At 48.8% G+C, this 14,758-nt stretch overlaps 1 protein-coding gene across 2 annotated transcripts in view; it reads left to right on the forward strand.

Annotated features, from left to right (window-relative positions):
- Nucleotides 1-2,475: 2,475 nt before the first annotated feature.
- Nucleotides 2,476-14,758, forward strand: part of OSBP2 (oxysterol binding protein 2) — a 140,213-nt gene continuing 127,930 nt past the window's right edge. The window contains exon 1 of one of the 2 annotated variants that reach the window (XM_074920891.1): nt 2,476-2,793. In XM_074920891.1, the coding sequence (XP_074776992.1) occupies nt 2,519-2,793 (275 nt within the window). In that variant the 5' untranslated portion in view covers nt 2,476-2,518. The remainder of the gene's footprint in view (nt 2,794-14,758) is intronic. The other variant, XM_074920890.1, reaches the window with a different exon arrangement.

Consider the following 14,758-nt stretch of genomic DNA (forward strand, 5'->3'; position numbering starts at 1 on the left):
TAATAAGGCTGGGAGCAAACAGCATTTTGGATCCAGACTCCCAGTGACATTTCCTCCCTCCTGACTTCAGTGGCCTGCCCTTGCAGCCCCTCTTCCCAGAAGAGGGCAGGGACGCTGGCTGCAAAGCCCTAATAGCCTCCAGACTCCAGACCTCGTCTGCCCTTCTACCTCTGCTCATAAATGGGTACCTATAGCAAAAGGGTTGAGATGCTTTTTACCACCTAATGCAAACAAAAGTGGAGAGGGGCCCATTTTGCTAAGGATAAAGTGACTGGTGACGTTCAAGGGCTGAGCTCGCCATGAGGGGGAGATCCTACAGCAGTGCCCCAAGTACTGAACGCAAGGACCTGACAGATTTGTCCTTGACTGTTTATTTGATTAAAAGTCACAGGGTCACTATGGTGTGTCTGTAGCACCAGCAGATCGCAGGATTTTTGCCATCCTGTGTCCAAACCAGCACAGGACCTGATTTCAAGCGCATGCTGGAAGCACTGAGAAATCACAAGGATGTGAGACATGGGATCAGGTGAGGCCCCTCTCTCCTCCAACATGGCCAGGAGAGGTGTCTTCCCTTGTTTGCAGCCACAAGAAATGCCAGGATATGTGGAGACTTTCAGATGTTGGTACCCATGTGGGTAATTTGGGGTGTATTTACATTAAGAGGGATGTTTCATCTCTAGGGAGGCTTCAGTTCACAAATACCAGCAGCCCTAGAGTTGCTGGCGAAAGAAGGTCTGGACATTCTTTTAGAGGATGTTGGAGTGTTGCAAGGGCTGTTGGACACTGATTTTGATGCCTTCCTGTCTCAGAGTTTGTCTAAGACCTCCAAATGTTGCCTCCAGATGTCAAAGCCTATCTGCAGAGGCATTCAGCTGGGTGACAGACTGAGAACACCTTCTGATGGGAGAACACCAGCCTTTGGAGTCCAAAGTACTCTCAGACTATTTCCAGGCATAGGACTTGCCCTGCTGAGCTGCCTCGGTGCCTGCTAGTGCCAGAGGTGCTGGTGTTTGCTGGTGCTCGTGGCTGCAGGACTCACAGGGGTGTCTCTTTAGAGTGGGAGGAAACACCCAAGTAGCTTCAGGGGGGCAGAAGCAGCTCTGTCCAGAGCAGTGGATGGAGTTTTCCTACCTCTATCTTTCTTCACCTGAGGAGCTGCCTAGCCCAGATCCTCAGGCTTAGAGTCAAGTGTGCCTATTGGAGATGTTTCCAGGGCTAGTGGCCAGCCCCTTCACCCACACCTCAGCCAGACCTAGCCCCACAACTCCCTGCTCAGCTTCAAACCGGCCACTCAGTGCTGATAGCCCTTGTACACGGGACCTTTATTCACTGCTTGGCGTCAGCCTGCTGGAACCCCTTAAGTGCCGTGGGGTTCCCCATGGCTCTTGTGCCACCCCACCTGCTCCTCCTTCCAGTGCAGCTGCACAGCCTCTCTGCTCTGTGGTGCATCCATGGCCCAGCTGTCACACAAAACAGGGATGGCTGGTCCCAGGATCGTATTCATGGTCTGTGCCACAGCCCACGAGGCCCCTGTGAGACCCTGGCAAGGGTGGCAGGAGCTCCGGATTTGGGCTGCCTGTGCTGGCAGGGCTGCCATGAGCGAGCAGGCAGACCTGCACGTGCAGGTGATGGGCGAGCAGTAATGCGATCGGGGGGATCAGAGCAGATTAGGGAGATCAGAGAAAGGCGATCCCCTGGGGCTGGGAGTGGGAAGGGGCCTTGGTGGGGCAGCATCTGCCGCAGGTCCCCAACGTGCTTTGCTGGGCTCACTGGGGAGAGGGATCCCCCTCAGATGTGACCCAGCTCATAAAAACTAGGACTGTTGGCTGGTGGTGGGGAGCAGGTGAGGGGGACAGGGCTGTTCCTCCTGGCTGGGCAGGCAGCACCAAGACGGATTTTTATGTGAGCTGTGACAGCACCTTCCCCCTGGCCCAGCTCGGCCACCCCTCGTGCTGGCCCCTCTGCCGCACATGTGCTCACCTAGCGATCTCATAGGTTTTTCATGTTTGCTTGATGGTTTGCTTCTTCCCCAGGTCATCCTGTTCCTAAAGAGAGCTTTAAGAGTGGCATTTTTCTGGGTTTTTAGAGAAGGGAGTTGAAGCAATGGCACCCCTGGGGTGGACTGTGGGGCTCCTAAGGCCGCAAGCTCTGGGGTCCCACCTGCGGGTGGGCCGCATAGAATGCCCCACGCTCTCCGGAGCGTTCTCTGACGCTCCCCAAGGCGCTGACCGCTCTCTCGCCCCGGCTGTAAAGGGGGGGTCGACGCAGCGAAGTCACGACACCCCCCGGTGTCGGCGGGGCCGCGAAATGGCGGCGGGGGTCAAAATGGCGGGGGAGGGGGGCGCGGGCTCTTCCCGCCCCGCCGCCAGGGGGCGCCCGCGCCGCGCCGCGGCCTCACGTGCCTCTCCGCCCCCCCCCCGTGTCACGTGGTCGCGGCGCCGCTCCCGCGCCGGTGCCCGGCGGAGCGGAGCGGGGCGGCGGGAGCGGAGCCGTCGGGCCGCGCCGCGCCGCGGGGTCTATGGGGAAGGCGGCCGCGCTGTGCGGCGGCGGCGGCGGCAACAGCACCCGCGGGCTGGTCTCTCTCCTCAGCGCCGTCCCCTGCTTGGCCTGCCAGGAGCTGCCGGCCATGAGCGCCGAGCCGGGGGGCAGGGGCGGCGGGGGACCGGTGGGGGGGCCGCCCGCCGCCCCGGGCTCCGACACCTACAAGGGCTGGCTCTTCAAGTGGACCAACTACCTGAAGGGCTACCAGCGCCGCTGGTTCGTGCTCAGCAACGGTCTCCTCAGCTACTACAGGTACCGGAGACGAGGGGCGGGGGAGAGCGGGCCGGTACCGGTGGCCGCTCGGCCCGGGCCGGGCCTGCCGCGGCGGGGCGGGTGCGGGACGCGGTGTCCTCCGGCTGCCCCAGCCGGGTGCCCGGTACCGGGTGCCTGGTGCTGTCCCCGGGGTCGGCCGGCCCCGGCGGGCCCGGGAAGGTGCCTTCGGTGGCGGGGAACGAGCCGCGGCCGCCCGGCGGGGAGCGCCCCGCGGGGTCTGCGCTTTTGGAGAACGAAAATCTCTTCGTTTTACCGAGTTTAGTGGTTTTGGTGTTTTTTTTTTTGTTTTTTTTTTTTTTTTTGTGTGTGTGTGTGTGTTTCCCCCCCCCCCCCCCCCCCCCCCCTCTTCTCTCTCCTCATTTAAAGTAAAACTCGGGTTTTGATCCTTCAGCGCCGCGGCGAGGACCGGTGGGGGTTCGGTGCGGGCCCCCGGGGCCGGGACGCGGGGATCGGTAGTCCCGTTGATCTCCCATCCCTCCGCCTTATGCTGCAGCATCTGCAGCTGGTACAGCTACTCTTAAAGCCAAAATCCTAAATCTTCTAACAAGAAAACCCAACCCTTCTCTCCTAAAATTGATTTGCTTTTGTAACGTGATTCTGCTGCTCGTTTTTTTTTTTTTTTTTGCTGGACAGGAGACCAGAGGCTGAAAATATTTCCAGTAGCTGTTTGTGGCGATGCGAGCGCTGCAGAGGCTGCGTCCGAGGGGAGAGGATGGCCTGGGATGTTGTGCTCGGGGAGGCAGCCGAGGCAAGAGGCTGTGTTATTGGAGGAAGGAAGGAAGTTATAGCACTTAGGGAAGACTTTTGAGTCACTGCTGGCTTGCTTTTCTGTTTAACATGATGGTTTTTATACAGACAGGCTGTAGGCTCAGGGAGGAGGGTGTTGGACACGGGGACAGGAGACTGAGGTTTGATCCAAAGCGCTTAGTAGGTTCTCTTGTGTTTCTTGTACCAGTTGAGTGGTAAAAATATAAACATATGGTTGTTGTGAGATTTTGGTGTTTTTATCCTTTAGGAAGGACCTTGTCACTTGAAAGATGTACTCTTGTCACCTTTAGTATTGTGGGTTATATGTTGGCTGTATTTCAGAACGTGGAAAGGATCCCAGATATTAGAAGTGGTTAAAGCTTTATAAATTAATACATCTTTAAAGTACCAAACCCTGTGAGTGAGGATTTCTCTGTAAAGGCTATGCAAAAGCTGTTTTTCCTCGTGACACGAAGTTCATCTTCTGATTCCCTCTCTGCTACAGCTGCTGGCATGTAGCCTGAAGCAGATCCCTGAGCTTCAGCTCAGTGTCAGGTGTTAATATAAACTCCTCCAGCTCTAAAAAGACATCTGGAACTTGGGTCCTGGAGTTGCACTGTTACAGGTTAACAGGTCAGGAGTTCGGTTGTGTGTTTATCTACTTGGAGTTGTTTAACTGAGTCCCCCATGCATCCAAACTCAAGCCAAAAAAAAAAAAAAGCTCTCTACCCCACCCCCCCCCACCCCCGCCCAAAAATGTAGTTACCTCTCAGTAATTCAGCTAATTTACTTGTAATCTTTTCTGGTGTGATTATGCTCTTTAGTCTAGATCTGGACGAGCAGAGCTGTGCAGCTTGAAAAGGTTGAAGTTTAATGCTTCACTTGTAACTGTGTCAGAGTGGTTTTTTACTGTATCGGTGCCAAGTCTGTCATGATCAAACAAGTGGTTTTCTTCAACAATTATTTTAGATCAGAACAGCTGGGTTTATTTTAAGACCATTTGATCTGTTTTAGGCTGAAACAATAAACGAAAACGGCCAAGGAAATTATTCTGAGCAGCATGTGAAGGAGTTGAAAATGCATTACTTTGTGGAGCTTTCGGCCAGTGCAGACCTGTAGCACCTGTTTGGGAAGAGTGATGCTGAATGGTTTTATGCCTTCTTTTCATCATTCGTCTCAATGAGAACTTAGTTAATTTGGTTGTGAGTCAGGAGTACAAAAATATAGTGCAGAACATGTGGTAAAGTTTTTCTTAAATGGAAAAAAGCCTCCATGATACTCTTCAAAACCAACCCTCTTAAATAGTGGTCATGCCATGTTGCTCAACGCAGAGCACTCCTGTGAGGCAATCTGGGGTAAACTGGTATTTTTATTGTGATATGACTTCTAGCTGACAGGAGCAAGGAAGCTCTGGGTATCAGGCTGTGCATTTCCGCTGACCTCTTCCTTGTGAGCAGACTGCTGGGCGACGTGGACTGCTTCTTGTTTGGCTTTTATGCAGAGAGTTTAAGAAATAACTGCTATAAAGGTCTTGCTATTCTGTAAGCCACGTGTCTTACTTTCTGCTGGGTCTCTGTGCTCATCCCAGCTCTGAAAGTGCATACTAGAATTTTCTTCTTTTGCCCTCAGTGCTGAAAAATTTGCAGGTTAAATTGTAACCTTGCGGGTGAATTACCTGTGCTCTCCTTGTCTCTGTGCCTTTTGATGCCTCTGTAGCTTGAGTTTGGAAGGTGGTTGCCGTGATACACCACCTGGATGATTTATCTGTTGACTGTTCAGGGCTAGCTTGATAGAAACTTCATTTTGCTTGTGTGCTGAAGTTGTCTTAATTGGAAAAACTGCACCATGATACCCAAGTGGCTGCCTTGTGTGTATTGATTTAGTTCCAGATTGAGGCTTTTTGTTTCATTTGAATTTCCTGCTGCTCGCTCTTTAGCGTACTTGAAAAAACAGCCTGTCACATTGCCTGGTGGTGATTCCTGGTAGGTTTTTTGTTTGTAGAGTTGAGCACTTAAAATCTTGCAGGGGCTCTAGGGAGCTCCCGTTGGAATGGCGTGTGGGTGGGCGCAGTGCCATCCGCGGGAGCTGCTCGGTGGGGTTTTCTCGGGCAGCCAGGTGCAATGCCTATTTTCCGCCCAGTTGGTTTCACAGGGACAGTTTGCTGAATTAAAGCTTCTAATTAGAGTATTCTTTACAAATGGAGTATTTAAAGCCTCCTGTATTTTTGCTAAATCTACGAAGACATCAAGTCTTGCTGCCAGCGAAGCTTCCCTCCAGGTCATGTGCTTTTACCTCGTGCTCCTTACTCTGAACCTGTGGAAAATGGTAACAGCTAGTAATTCTTGAAGGTTTCCTCTGCAGTACCCTCCTCTGGAGTGAGGCATGTAGATCTAGAAACTGAGGAGTCACACAGCAAGATAGTTGGACCATTTTAATTGTCATTGATTGCTTCTCTTGGGTTGTTTTTTGACTGAGTTTTTTGGCTGACTTGGAAATCTACAGCATAGAGGTGATACTTGTGTTGGAAGGCAGTTTAAGCATGGCACAACTGGTCTACTTGACTTGCTAATGATCAAAACTCTTTCTAAACTGCTCTGGCAGGCTGCCACTTATAGATTTATCATTACCTATAATTAGCGTGTCTGTACAGGAGAATCTAATCACCTTGAGCAGATCAGTGTTTTCAAGGAGATTAGAGAGGATCTTTAGGTAAGTATTAATTCATCAGTGATTGGCATTGGCTCTTATGATTAATGCTCCAGATGAGTGTGGTCTTCTCCAAGCATTTCAAAGAGTTGGAGTTTCATGTTGTCTCCTCTGGGTTTGGTCCATAGCCTTTTATTCATGGGTTAGGTGTCTGAAGAGCCTTCAGCAGTACTTTCTGTGGTCACTGGATGTAGTAGTTAAAGCAGTGCCAAATGGAGAAGGGAAAACATTTCATGCTGTGTGTGATTGGGCCATTGTTGTGAAGTGAAAGGCTTCTTACCAGAAAGCAACCTTAGGTCCCCTTGCTGGGTCTGCTCTTAGAGGAATGATGAGTGCCTGGGGCACTTTAGCTGCCTGGTCTGCATTATTCTGCTATCTGTGGTGCAGGGCTCGGGCAGATCCATTCCCTGGAAAAGCTGTGCTTCCCAGAGCAGCATTCTTCACTAGCTTTGTTTATCCAGCAGTTAACTCTTGGTTAGCATTGTAAGTTCTTGAGTACAACCAGGGAGGGCTTTTTTTCCTGTTCCTTGTACCTGAGACCAGCTAGAAAGCTGAGGCAGTGAGTTCAGGACAGAGCTGGAAAATGGTTGCTGATCCTGGAGACATGGAAGATTTGAGGACTTCCAGAAGAGACCTCTGGGAGCTTCTGATCCAGTGCCCACTCACTGAGGTTGCTCAGGACACTGAGCTGCTGACGTTTGAATGTCTCTGTGGTATGAGATTATACAGCCTCTCTGGGCCCCTCGTTCAGTGTTGGACCACCCTTGGGGGAAAAATATTTCCTTATATTTAGCTTGTACACAGTAAAATGAGGAGAGAGATACACTCTCCTAGAATGATTTTTATAACAGCTTATCCCTCTGCAGACACAGGAGCAGCTGAATGTCCTTGACTGTTTGTCATCCTTGGGGTGCTGGAGCATGCAGGTTTCAAGGAGAGCCCTGTAACTGCATGGTGACTTGGAGCTACTTGTTTTTAAACAGCATTTTAATAATTCCTGTTCCCAGTCCTCTTGTTTTCACATGATGATGGCTTTATCCATCTGGCGCTTTGCTGTTGATCGTTGTTCATCGTTTGCCCATTTTTGAGGAAGCTCCTCTTGTGTGCTTCGTGACTGGGGATGTGGTGCTTGCACAGCACGTCAGAGCAGCACTCCGGTGCTGCCGTGGTGTGAGATGAGCAATGCTCTTTACTGGGCTGCTCGTTTCAGGCCTGATTGCTCTGCTCCCAGTTTAGTGCTGTGGTGGGGGAGTTGGGCTCACTTGACTCCAAACAGCAACTGCTGCTGACACTGCAGGACAGCATGAGACACAGATCTTAGTCCTTAAGGGTGTTTGCATCATGGCCTGATTATTAGCACTGTGTGAGGATTTTTTTTATCTGTTCCTTTGGTTGTAGTATTCTGCTTCGTTCTGTTTGCTGATTGCAGACTGCCAACAAGAGCCATGAACTATCTCGATGATTTATTTCTACCTGTATAATCTTAAATCAAGTATACAGGCCCAGGTCCTTTATTTTATGAAGCTGTAGCAAAAGAAGTAGCTGGTTTGTCTTGTGAAGAACTAAAATTTTGAGAGGAGCAATGCGGTCTGGTTTTGTGTGGAATGACTGCAGCCTGTGTTGCTGTCTCAAGGTCAACTGCATGATGAACTTTCAGGTAGCATTGCTCACTGCAATTTTAGCTCCTGGAGCTGTTTGCAGGTCTGAAGCATATTTATGAGCTCAACTGTTCGGATAGGTATGGGAGAGTAAGATGCCTGTCACCCTTTTCTGGTCTCAATTGTTCTGGCACGTGTAGGTATGGTCACACCTTTGCTGTAGCCTTCCTCTGCAAGGGCAGGGAAAGGTTTCTGCTCCAGTCCAGTGTTTCTCCCACACATTCTGGTAGCTGCTGCTCAGCTCTGCCTTTTGCAGCTGAGGGCTTGTGTGGGCTGGCTGCTGCTTCGTGACAACAGTGGCTTTGCTCACCTCTGAGAAACTGTCATCAGCCTTTGAGTTGTCTTCCTTCAGTGTGTGCTGCTGGGCACGCTTGAGGAGCGATATTGCTGTCTCTTCTGTTCCAGGTGTGTGGAGGTGACTAGCGTCACTGCCTTTAGGCTGTAGCTCCTATGCCTGTCTTTCTCCAGGGTAATACGTATTCAGCTCTGACTTCACTTGCTCCGATTACAGGTTTAAATTTGTGCTTGCATGGTCTGTCATCCTCTGGACCCACGGTGAGTCACTGGTGAAGGAGCTAATCTTTCTTGTCAGAAGTAATGTGAGAAACCTGCGGTGTTTTTCCTTGCAGTATCCCTTTTAACCTACCTGATTTCCTTCCAAAGAGGAGTTTTCAATCAGTGCAACATGCAGTATTTAGAGCACTGTAACCCGCTTCTGAATGACTTGGACTTTCATTATCCGTAGGTTGATTTTTATGTTGCATCCAGCAGGTCAGACTGTTGAGCTGCTTCTCTGTATTGTTCTGTGCTTATGTATAAATTGCATTGTAGCTGGGTAACTTACTCGAGTAATTTAGGTAACTGAGGCGTGCAGTGATATCTGAGCCCTGCACTTCTTGTAGGTCTCTTCAGATCTAGTGCTGATGGCCAACAACTCAGGTCATCACCCTGAAATGTGAGTTGTCACAGCCTGCTGTCTGGAGGGCGGACAGCTTGCTGTGCTGTAGCATCCTGGAGATTTGTCCCCTAAATAGGATAGTGCTTCAAAACCTGAGCTAACTGGAGGTATTAAATTTCCCTTCAGGTCCTCATTATGCGGTTCAATTATTTTAATCGTTCCTGTGGCACCTTGGCAGGGATCTTTCTGCACTTTATATCAGCCTGTGTTTGGTTTCGATCAAAAAGCTTGTTTAATAATGAATTACTTAATATTTCTCTGTCTGATGACTGCAGGCTGGGCAAATGGAGTTAAAGCTGGAGGATAACAAAGCTGGATGTGCTTGTAGCTGTTGGGTCAGTGATTGCTGACTCACACAAGCATGTGTGTGAGGACGCCAGTGCTGAGCCTTCAGGCTGTGTATGAATCAACTTCAGAATTAAAAATGCAAATTGAAAGCATGGAACTACAGGCCAGTGGCATGATTTGATTGTCAGTAGCAACACTGGGATAAAAGCAGAACAAATCTCCTTGGTCCTCTTCCAGGTGCTTACACGATTCGCTTCACCTTTGCAAGCGTGGGTTCCTGGGAGTACTGTTCTGAAACATGGCTTGTTGCTCTCAGTCATCCTGGCCTCCCACTGTCACCAGGTGATGTTGTTCATGACTGCATGACTTTGCTGCACTGCTGGGTTGATTGCTGCTCCCAAGTTATGTCATGCAGTTCCCTGTGCTTGCATGGGCAGTGGTGAAATTTTTGCAGCAATTGTAAGCAGTCAAGACTGCTTAGCATGCATGTGTTAGAAACGAGTTGTTGCAGGTATTTGTCCTGCATCCAACAGGCCTCCCTTTCATACTGATTTGGGCTGAACTGTATTTCTATCAACTTTCCTGTTTGTTTGGGTTTTTTTAAATCTTTTATCTAACTCTTCAAGGATATCTCTCCTTTGAAATCATGACTGGATAGATGTGTGTCCCTACAGCGACTCAGGGGGAGGTCCTTCTTTCCCTAAAAATAGTCTTAATTCTCCACATCTTTCTAGATGAAGAGCACTGCCTGGGCACGTGTAGCAGTTTAAAGCAGTCTCTGCAATGCATGTGAAGATAAATATGGTGAAGTGGGAGTCTGTGCCTTTCTCTTTTCCTTCTTTAACACAAAGCAGTGATTCCTAATCTGTTATTAATAGCTCGAGCAGGTTGCTGCTAATCATTTTATAAAAATGGAGCCGGAAAATGTCCTTCACACCTACTGTTTGCATATTACTGCTATATGCATAAGATCTTCTTACTTAAAGCTTGCTGATTGATTCGGATACCTAAACACTGCAGCTGTGTGGTCTTAAAGAACAGCAAACTGCTGCTTTCCATGGTATAGCTGTCAGATGTGATAACAGGAGCTTGCAGTAGTAACCCTGGATGGGCAGTAAAGCTCTTCTGGGAAGACACTCGACCTCCTGTTGCCAGAGCATGCATTCAGGTTACTTGCTTAGTTTCTTCAGGGATGCTTCCTGCAGTGTTCGGCGACTTTGGGCTGCAAGTGCAGCCACGTTTTCAGAAGTACAGTGTTGGGCGCTTCCCAGCTGACTTGGTACTTTGTGCCTGTCACTCATCCGAACACAGAATTAAGTATTTGTCACAGCAGAAAATATCCATGGCAACTAATTTGCCAGTTCTGTGAATCTCCGTGATTTTTGAAGTTTCTCTTTTTCTGTGAAATGCACAGGGGTGGTTCCACAAACTTTTTTTTTCAGGTCTTCTGCAACTGTCAGGAGTGATGGCTCTTCTTGGAAACGTGTGAAAAATACACCGGTCCCAGTTCAGAAGATGGGGTGAGTTTGGGTGTATTTGATTGCAGAATGGACATGGGTGTCTGAGATGTGCTCATGCCAGTAGGACAAAGACATGCCCCTTATCCCCAGATAGACTGTGCTTGGGCGAGGATTACATGATTAAATAAGCACCTTCTTGTCTTAAAAATGTGGAGATGTACAGCAGGTGGGGGTGCCACCATTGCCTGCAGCTTTAAGAGTTAACGAAATTACGTTTCAGCCTTTGGTTTGAAGTCCTTTTTGGAGGCATCTGGGTGTTAGCACTCGGGTGGTGCTGCATGGCTACATGTCAGGGCTGCGTGCTTCGCAAGCCCCATCCTTTATTTTTAAAAGATTGAGACCTTCCAGCTTTGCTGTTTCCAAGTGTGTGCGTTACTGTTACTGATGCTGGATGCTCTTTATCTGCTGTTTATTGTTCCCATGTTACCACTGAGGTGTTCCCCAGCAGAGTTTGTGGACCAAAAAGCACTACAGGTTTATAGTGTGCGGTCAGGTGAAATTAAAATGTGGCTTTATTTTATCCAAGCAGTTTTTTCCTTTCCTTGCCAGGGGGGTCTCTTGTGGTCTCTGTTGGTGAGAGACTGCTGCAGGCTCTCCATCTTTGAATCTCTCCTGGGATGTTATTTTTATAAGCAAGAGGGAAGAGAGTACTCAAACCAAAAGTCATATTGCTATGGTACAAAAGGTGATATCACCTTAATACTGTATGATTTGTATTGAGCATGCACAGCATGTTATCAGCTCACACTGCTGAACTGTGTGGTACTTCCATTGTCTTGAGACAATACATAGGACCCCCTTCTGAAGCTGGTGTAGTGTTGATGTTCACAGTAGCTGTATCGTGTCAAGGAGTACTGTGTGGCTTGATATTTGTTAGTGTGTAGTGTTTAAACATGATTTTTTTGTTGGTGGACGTGATGAGATTACACCGCATTAGTCCTGGTATTTGCTTTATAATGTCTTTATTAATGGGTGAGTGCACTCGCAGCGTCTGTGCATGATACCAAATGGAGCAGAGAGGTGGCTACGTCAGCAGGCAGGTCTGGATTTCAGAGGGACTGTGGCAGGCTGGAGAAACAGGATGATGGGATGTTCAGCAGAGGTGAATGGAAGCCCTGCCTTGGGGTAGGTGGCTAGAAGGCAGCTTTGCAGAAGAGCCCCTGGGGTGTCCAGGTGGACAGCAAGGTGACCAGGAGCCGTCAGAGGTCAGCTGTCTCTTTGGCTGCATTAGCAGTCGTGCAGTTGGCATTTCAAGGGAAGGGACCATCCCCTCTGCTCAGCACTGGGGAGGCCCATCTGGGCTGTGGGTCTGGTTTGGAGCTCCCCAGGATGAGGCTGGAGTGGTGGAGGGATGCGGGTGTGCTTAGCCTGGAGGGGAGAAGGGGAGACCTTACTGCTGCCTGCAGCTACCTGACAGGAGGGTGTGGAGAGGACAGAGCCTGGCTCTGCTCGTGGCAGGATGACGCAATGGGCTGGCGTCAGAGCATGGGAAATGCTCTGCTGACACAAGGAAATGTGTTTTAATTCGGAGTGGGGGATGAATACTCGGATTGTGGTCTGGAGAAGGGGAGGAAACTTGACTGTGTTCAAGCTGTGGCTAGGCAGTGTCCTGAGCAACCTGGTTTGGTTGCTTCTGCTCAGAGCAGGAGATTGGACCTGAGGCATCTTCCAGACTCAGTTAATGTACCATTCTGTCATTATTTGGTTTCTGATGCGTAAAGCTTGATCAGGTTGCCTTCAGTGCTCCAGATAGTGATGGAGCATGAAGAAAAGCCATGTTGTGTCTATGGTTTGACCTGGCTGTGTTGGGGAAATCACTGCCGATTCCTGTGTCTGGACACTTTGGGCTGTTTCATAGACTTCCTCCCTTTCCATGGCACCCCACATCATTCCTGCTACAGGGGATTCACAGCATGAGACCCTTATTTCCTCCCTGATTCATGTTCCACTGCCAGTATTGGGGACAGACAGCTGTGGCTGGGTGCTGGATTTGGGGAGGGCAGGTGGAGCGCCTCGTGGGAAGAGCTGCATGGGGACGTACCCAGATGTGAAGTGAGGAGAGCTGGGTGTGTACAGATCACTGCTGCTTTACTGCATCCTTCTGGTCCTTGCATTTGTGCCTCCTCTGCTTGCCCCATGGGGGAGGTGGGAAGGGACGGGCTGCAGGTTATGTCCCCTGTGGTCTGGGGCTCTTCTGTGCCTTGCGTTCGGAAATGAGCAGGAGCCGCTTATAAATCTGAAAAGCTGCTTTGGTGAGGAATCGGGACACTGGTGCTTTCAGCACAGCTTGAACAACGCAATCTCACTGGATGCTCTGTGCCAGTTCTAAAGTTGATTTTTTAATAGTACTGAGAGGTTTGGCTGTGTAAAATCTGGTGTTACTCATCCAGCCCTTCCAGCTCTCAATTCCTGCACTGCTTGTGACTGTACTACTTTAGAAATACAACTGTACTGATTTTTATTTTAAAGTTGCACGTTGTCCCCTAATTGAGGGAAGGACTTCTGCCTGACACTGGGACAACCTGAGGACTGGCAAGCCGGTCTGAAATGTATGTTGTGATTAAACAGTGTTTTACTGTTATCTCATGTTTTATTAGTGAAAGCTTATAACAGATACGGTGTTTTGCTGGGGAACTTGGGGAGGCAAAGAGCTGGTTGGGTTTCTGATCCCTTTAGAAGTGGGATTGGCTTAGGAGCTGAAAGATAAAACGTTTAGTATTTTATTACCTGTTTGCTTTTGCTTGTGTAGTCTGTGGGACTTCCCAGCTGTGGTGCTTCCCTTGAACTGTTTTCTGAGGAGTCTGCATTTTTATGTAGGTAAACTTCAAGTATGCACTGAGTGAGGCATCTACCTCTTCCTCTCTGTCCCTTTCTTTTGTACCATAATAAAAGCAGTAAAGACTTCTGCTTTGAAGTAGAAAAACCTATAGATGCAAGCTCTGTGGAAGTTTAGTTTTAGATTTGGAAGTCTAGCGGAGGCCTAGCAAGTTGTCCTTCGCTGCACTGCAATAAGCCAGTTTTTTCCTCCTTACAGCCTGTAGGCATCAGGCCCTGGTTTGTCACTTATGAGTACCTTTAGACAATGCAGCACTGTATCTCAGCATAGATAAGGTCTGTAATTACTGGGTTGGATTGAATTCTTCGTTGCATCTGCAGCCCTAAGATGCCTTTATTAGTGCAATAATGAAATATCTCTCTGGCTGCCCATATCGGATATTCTCCATTTTGGGGATGTTACAGGTTAATATATTAACCTGTCATCATCCCCTGCTTTAGAGACAGCCTAAAGCATGTGCTGTGGGAATGAGACTGATTTAATAAGGATTTTTACATTTGATTTCTAAGCGCACAATACCTGTAACAGGCGTAATGATTGTGAGAGTCAAATTCTGACAGTGTAGGTGGGACACTGAGAGCTTTAGGGAGAAGAAATCCCCATGAGTGCTGCAGGGAGGCAGTGACGCACGCGTTTGTGGTGAAGCACTGGGAGGGTGGCAGCGAAGCTTTCCTCTGTAATGTGACTGCTGTGCTGTGTCCTGGGTTGTTTTAATGGGAGTAGGAGCCACGTAATCTTTAACGAAGTGGTTTTAATGTTGTTGTGAACTTGGTCTGAGGCATTTCCATTGTGAAGATTTAAAACTTCTATAATTTTAGGGAGGAAGAATTTGTAAAGTAACTAGTTTAAATGCCAGTAGTAAGCTGGCTTCTAATCATAGCAGGTGTTACCCTGAAGCAGGGCATCATCACCGGTATGGAGGAAATTATATTTTTGTCCTGCATTCAGCACACCATTCTTTAAATATTTTCTCTGTTTTTCATTTGCCTTTCAAAGGAAATAAGTTAAACTTAGCAAGCCCTTTGTCCCATGTGTCATGTAAGTAAACTCCACTGTTACCATTAGGTGTATTTTTAATTTACAAATTGTGTTTTATTTATGGAACTGCTGGGTTACCTGTGCTGTTGATTTTATATACAACTAACCAAGTGTTAATAACCCATGGCGAATGTGTGCTACGGTAGACCACATACTGCCAGCAGGAATGTGCATATCCCCTGCTCGGACAAGA

The sequence above is a fragment of the Athene noctua genome, chromosome 17 (genome assembly GCF_965140245.1).
Source record: "Athene noctua chromosome 17, bAthNoc1.hap1.1, whole genome shotgun sequence".
NCBI lineage: Eukaryota > Metazoa > Chordata > Aves > Strigiformes > Strigidae > Athene > Athene noctua.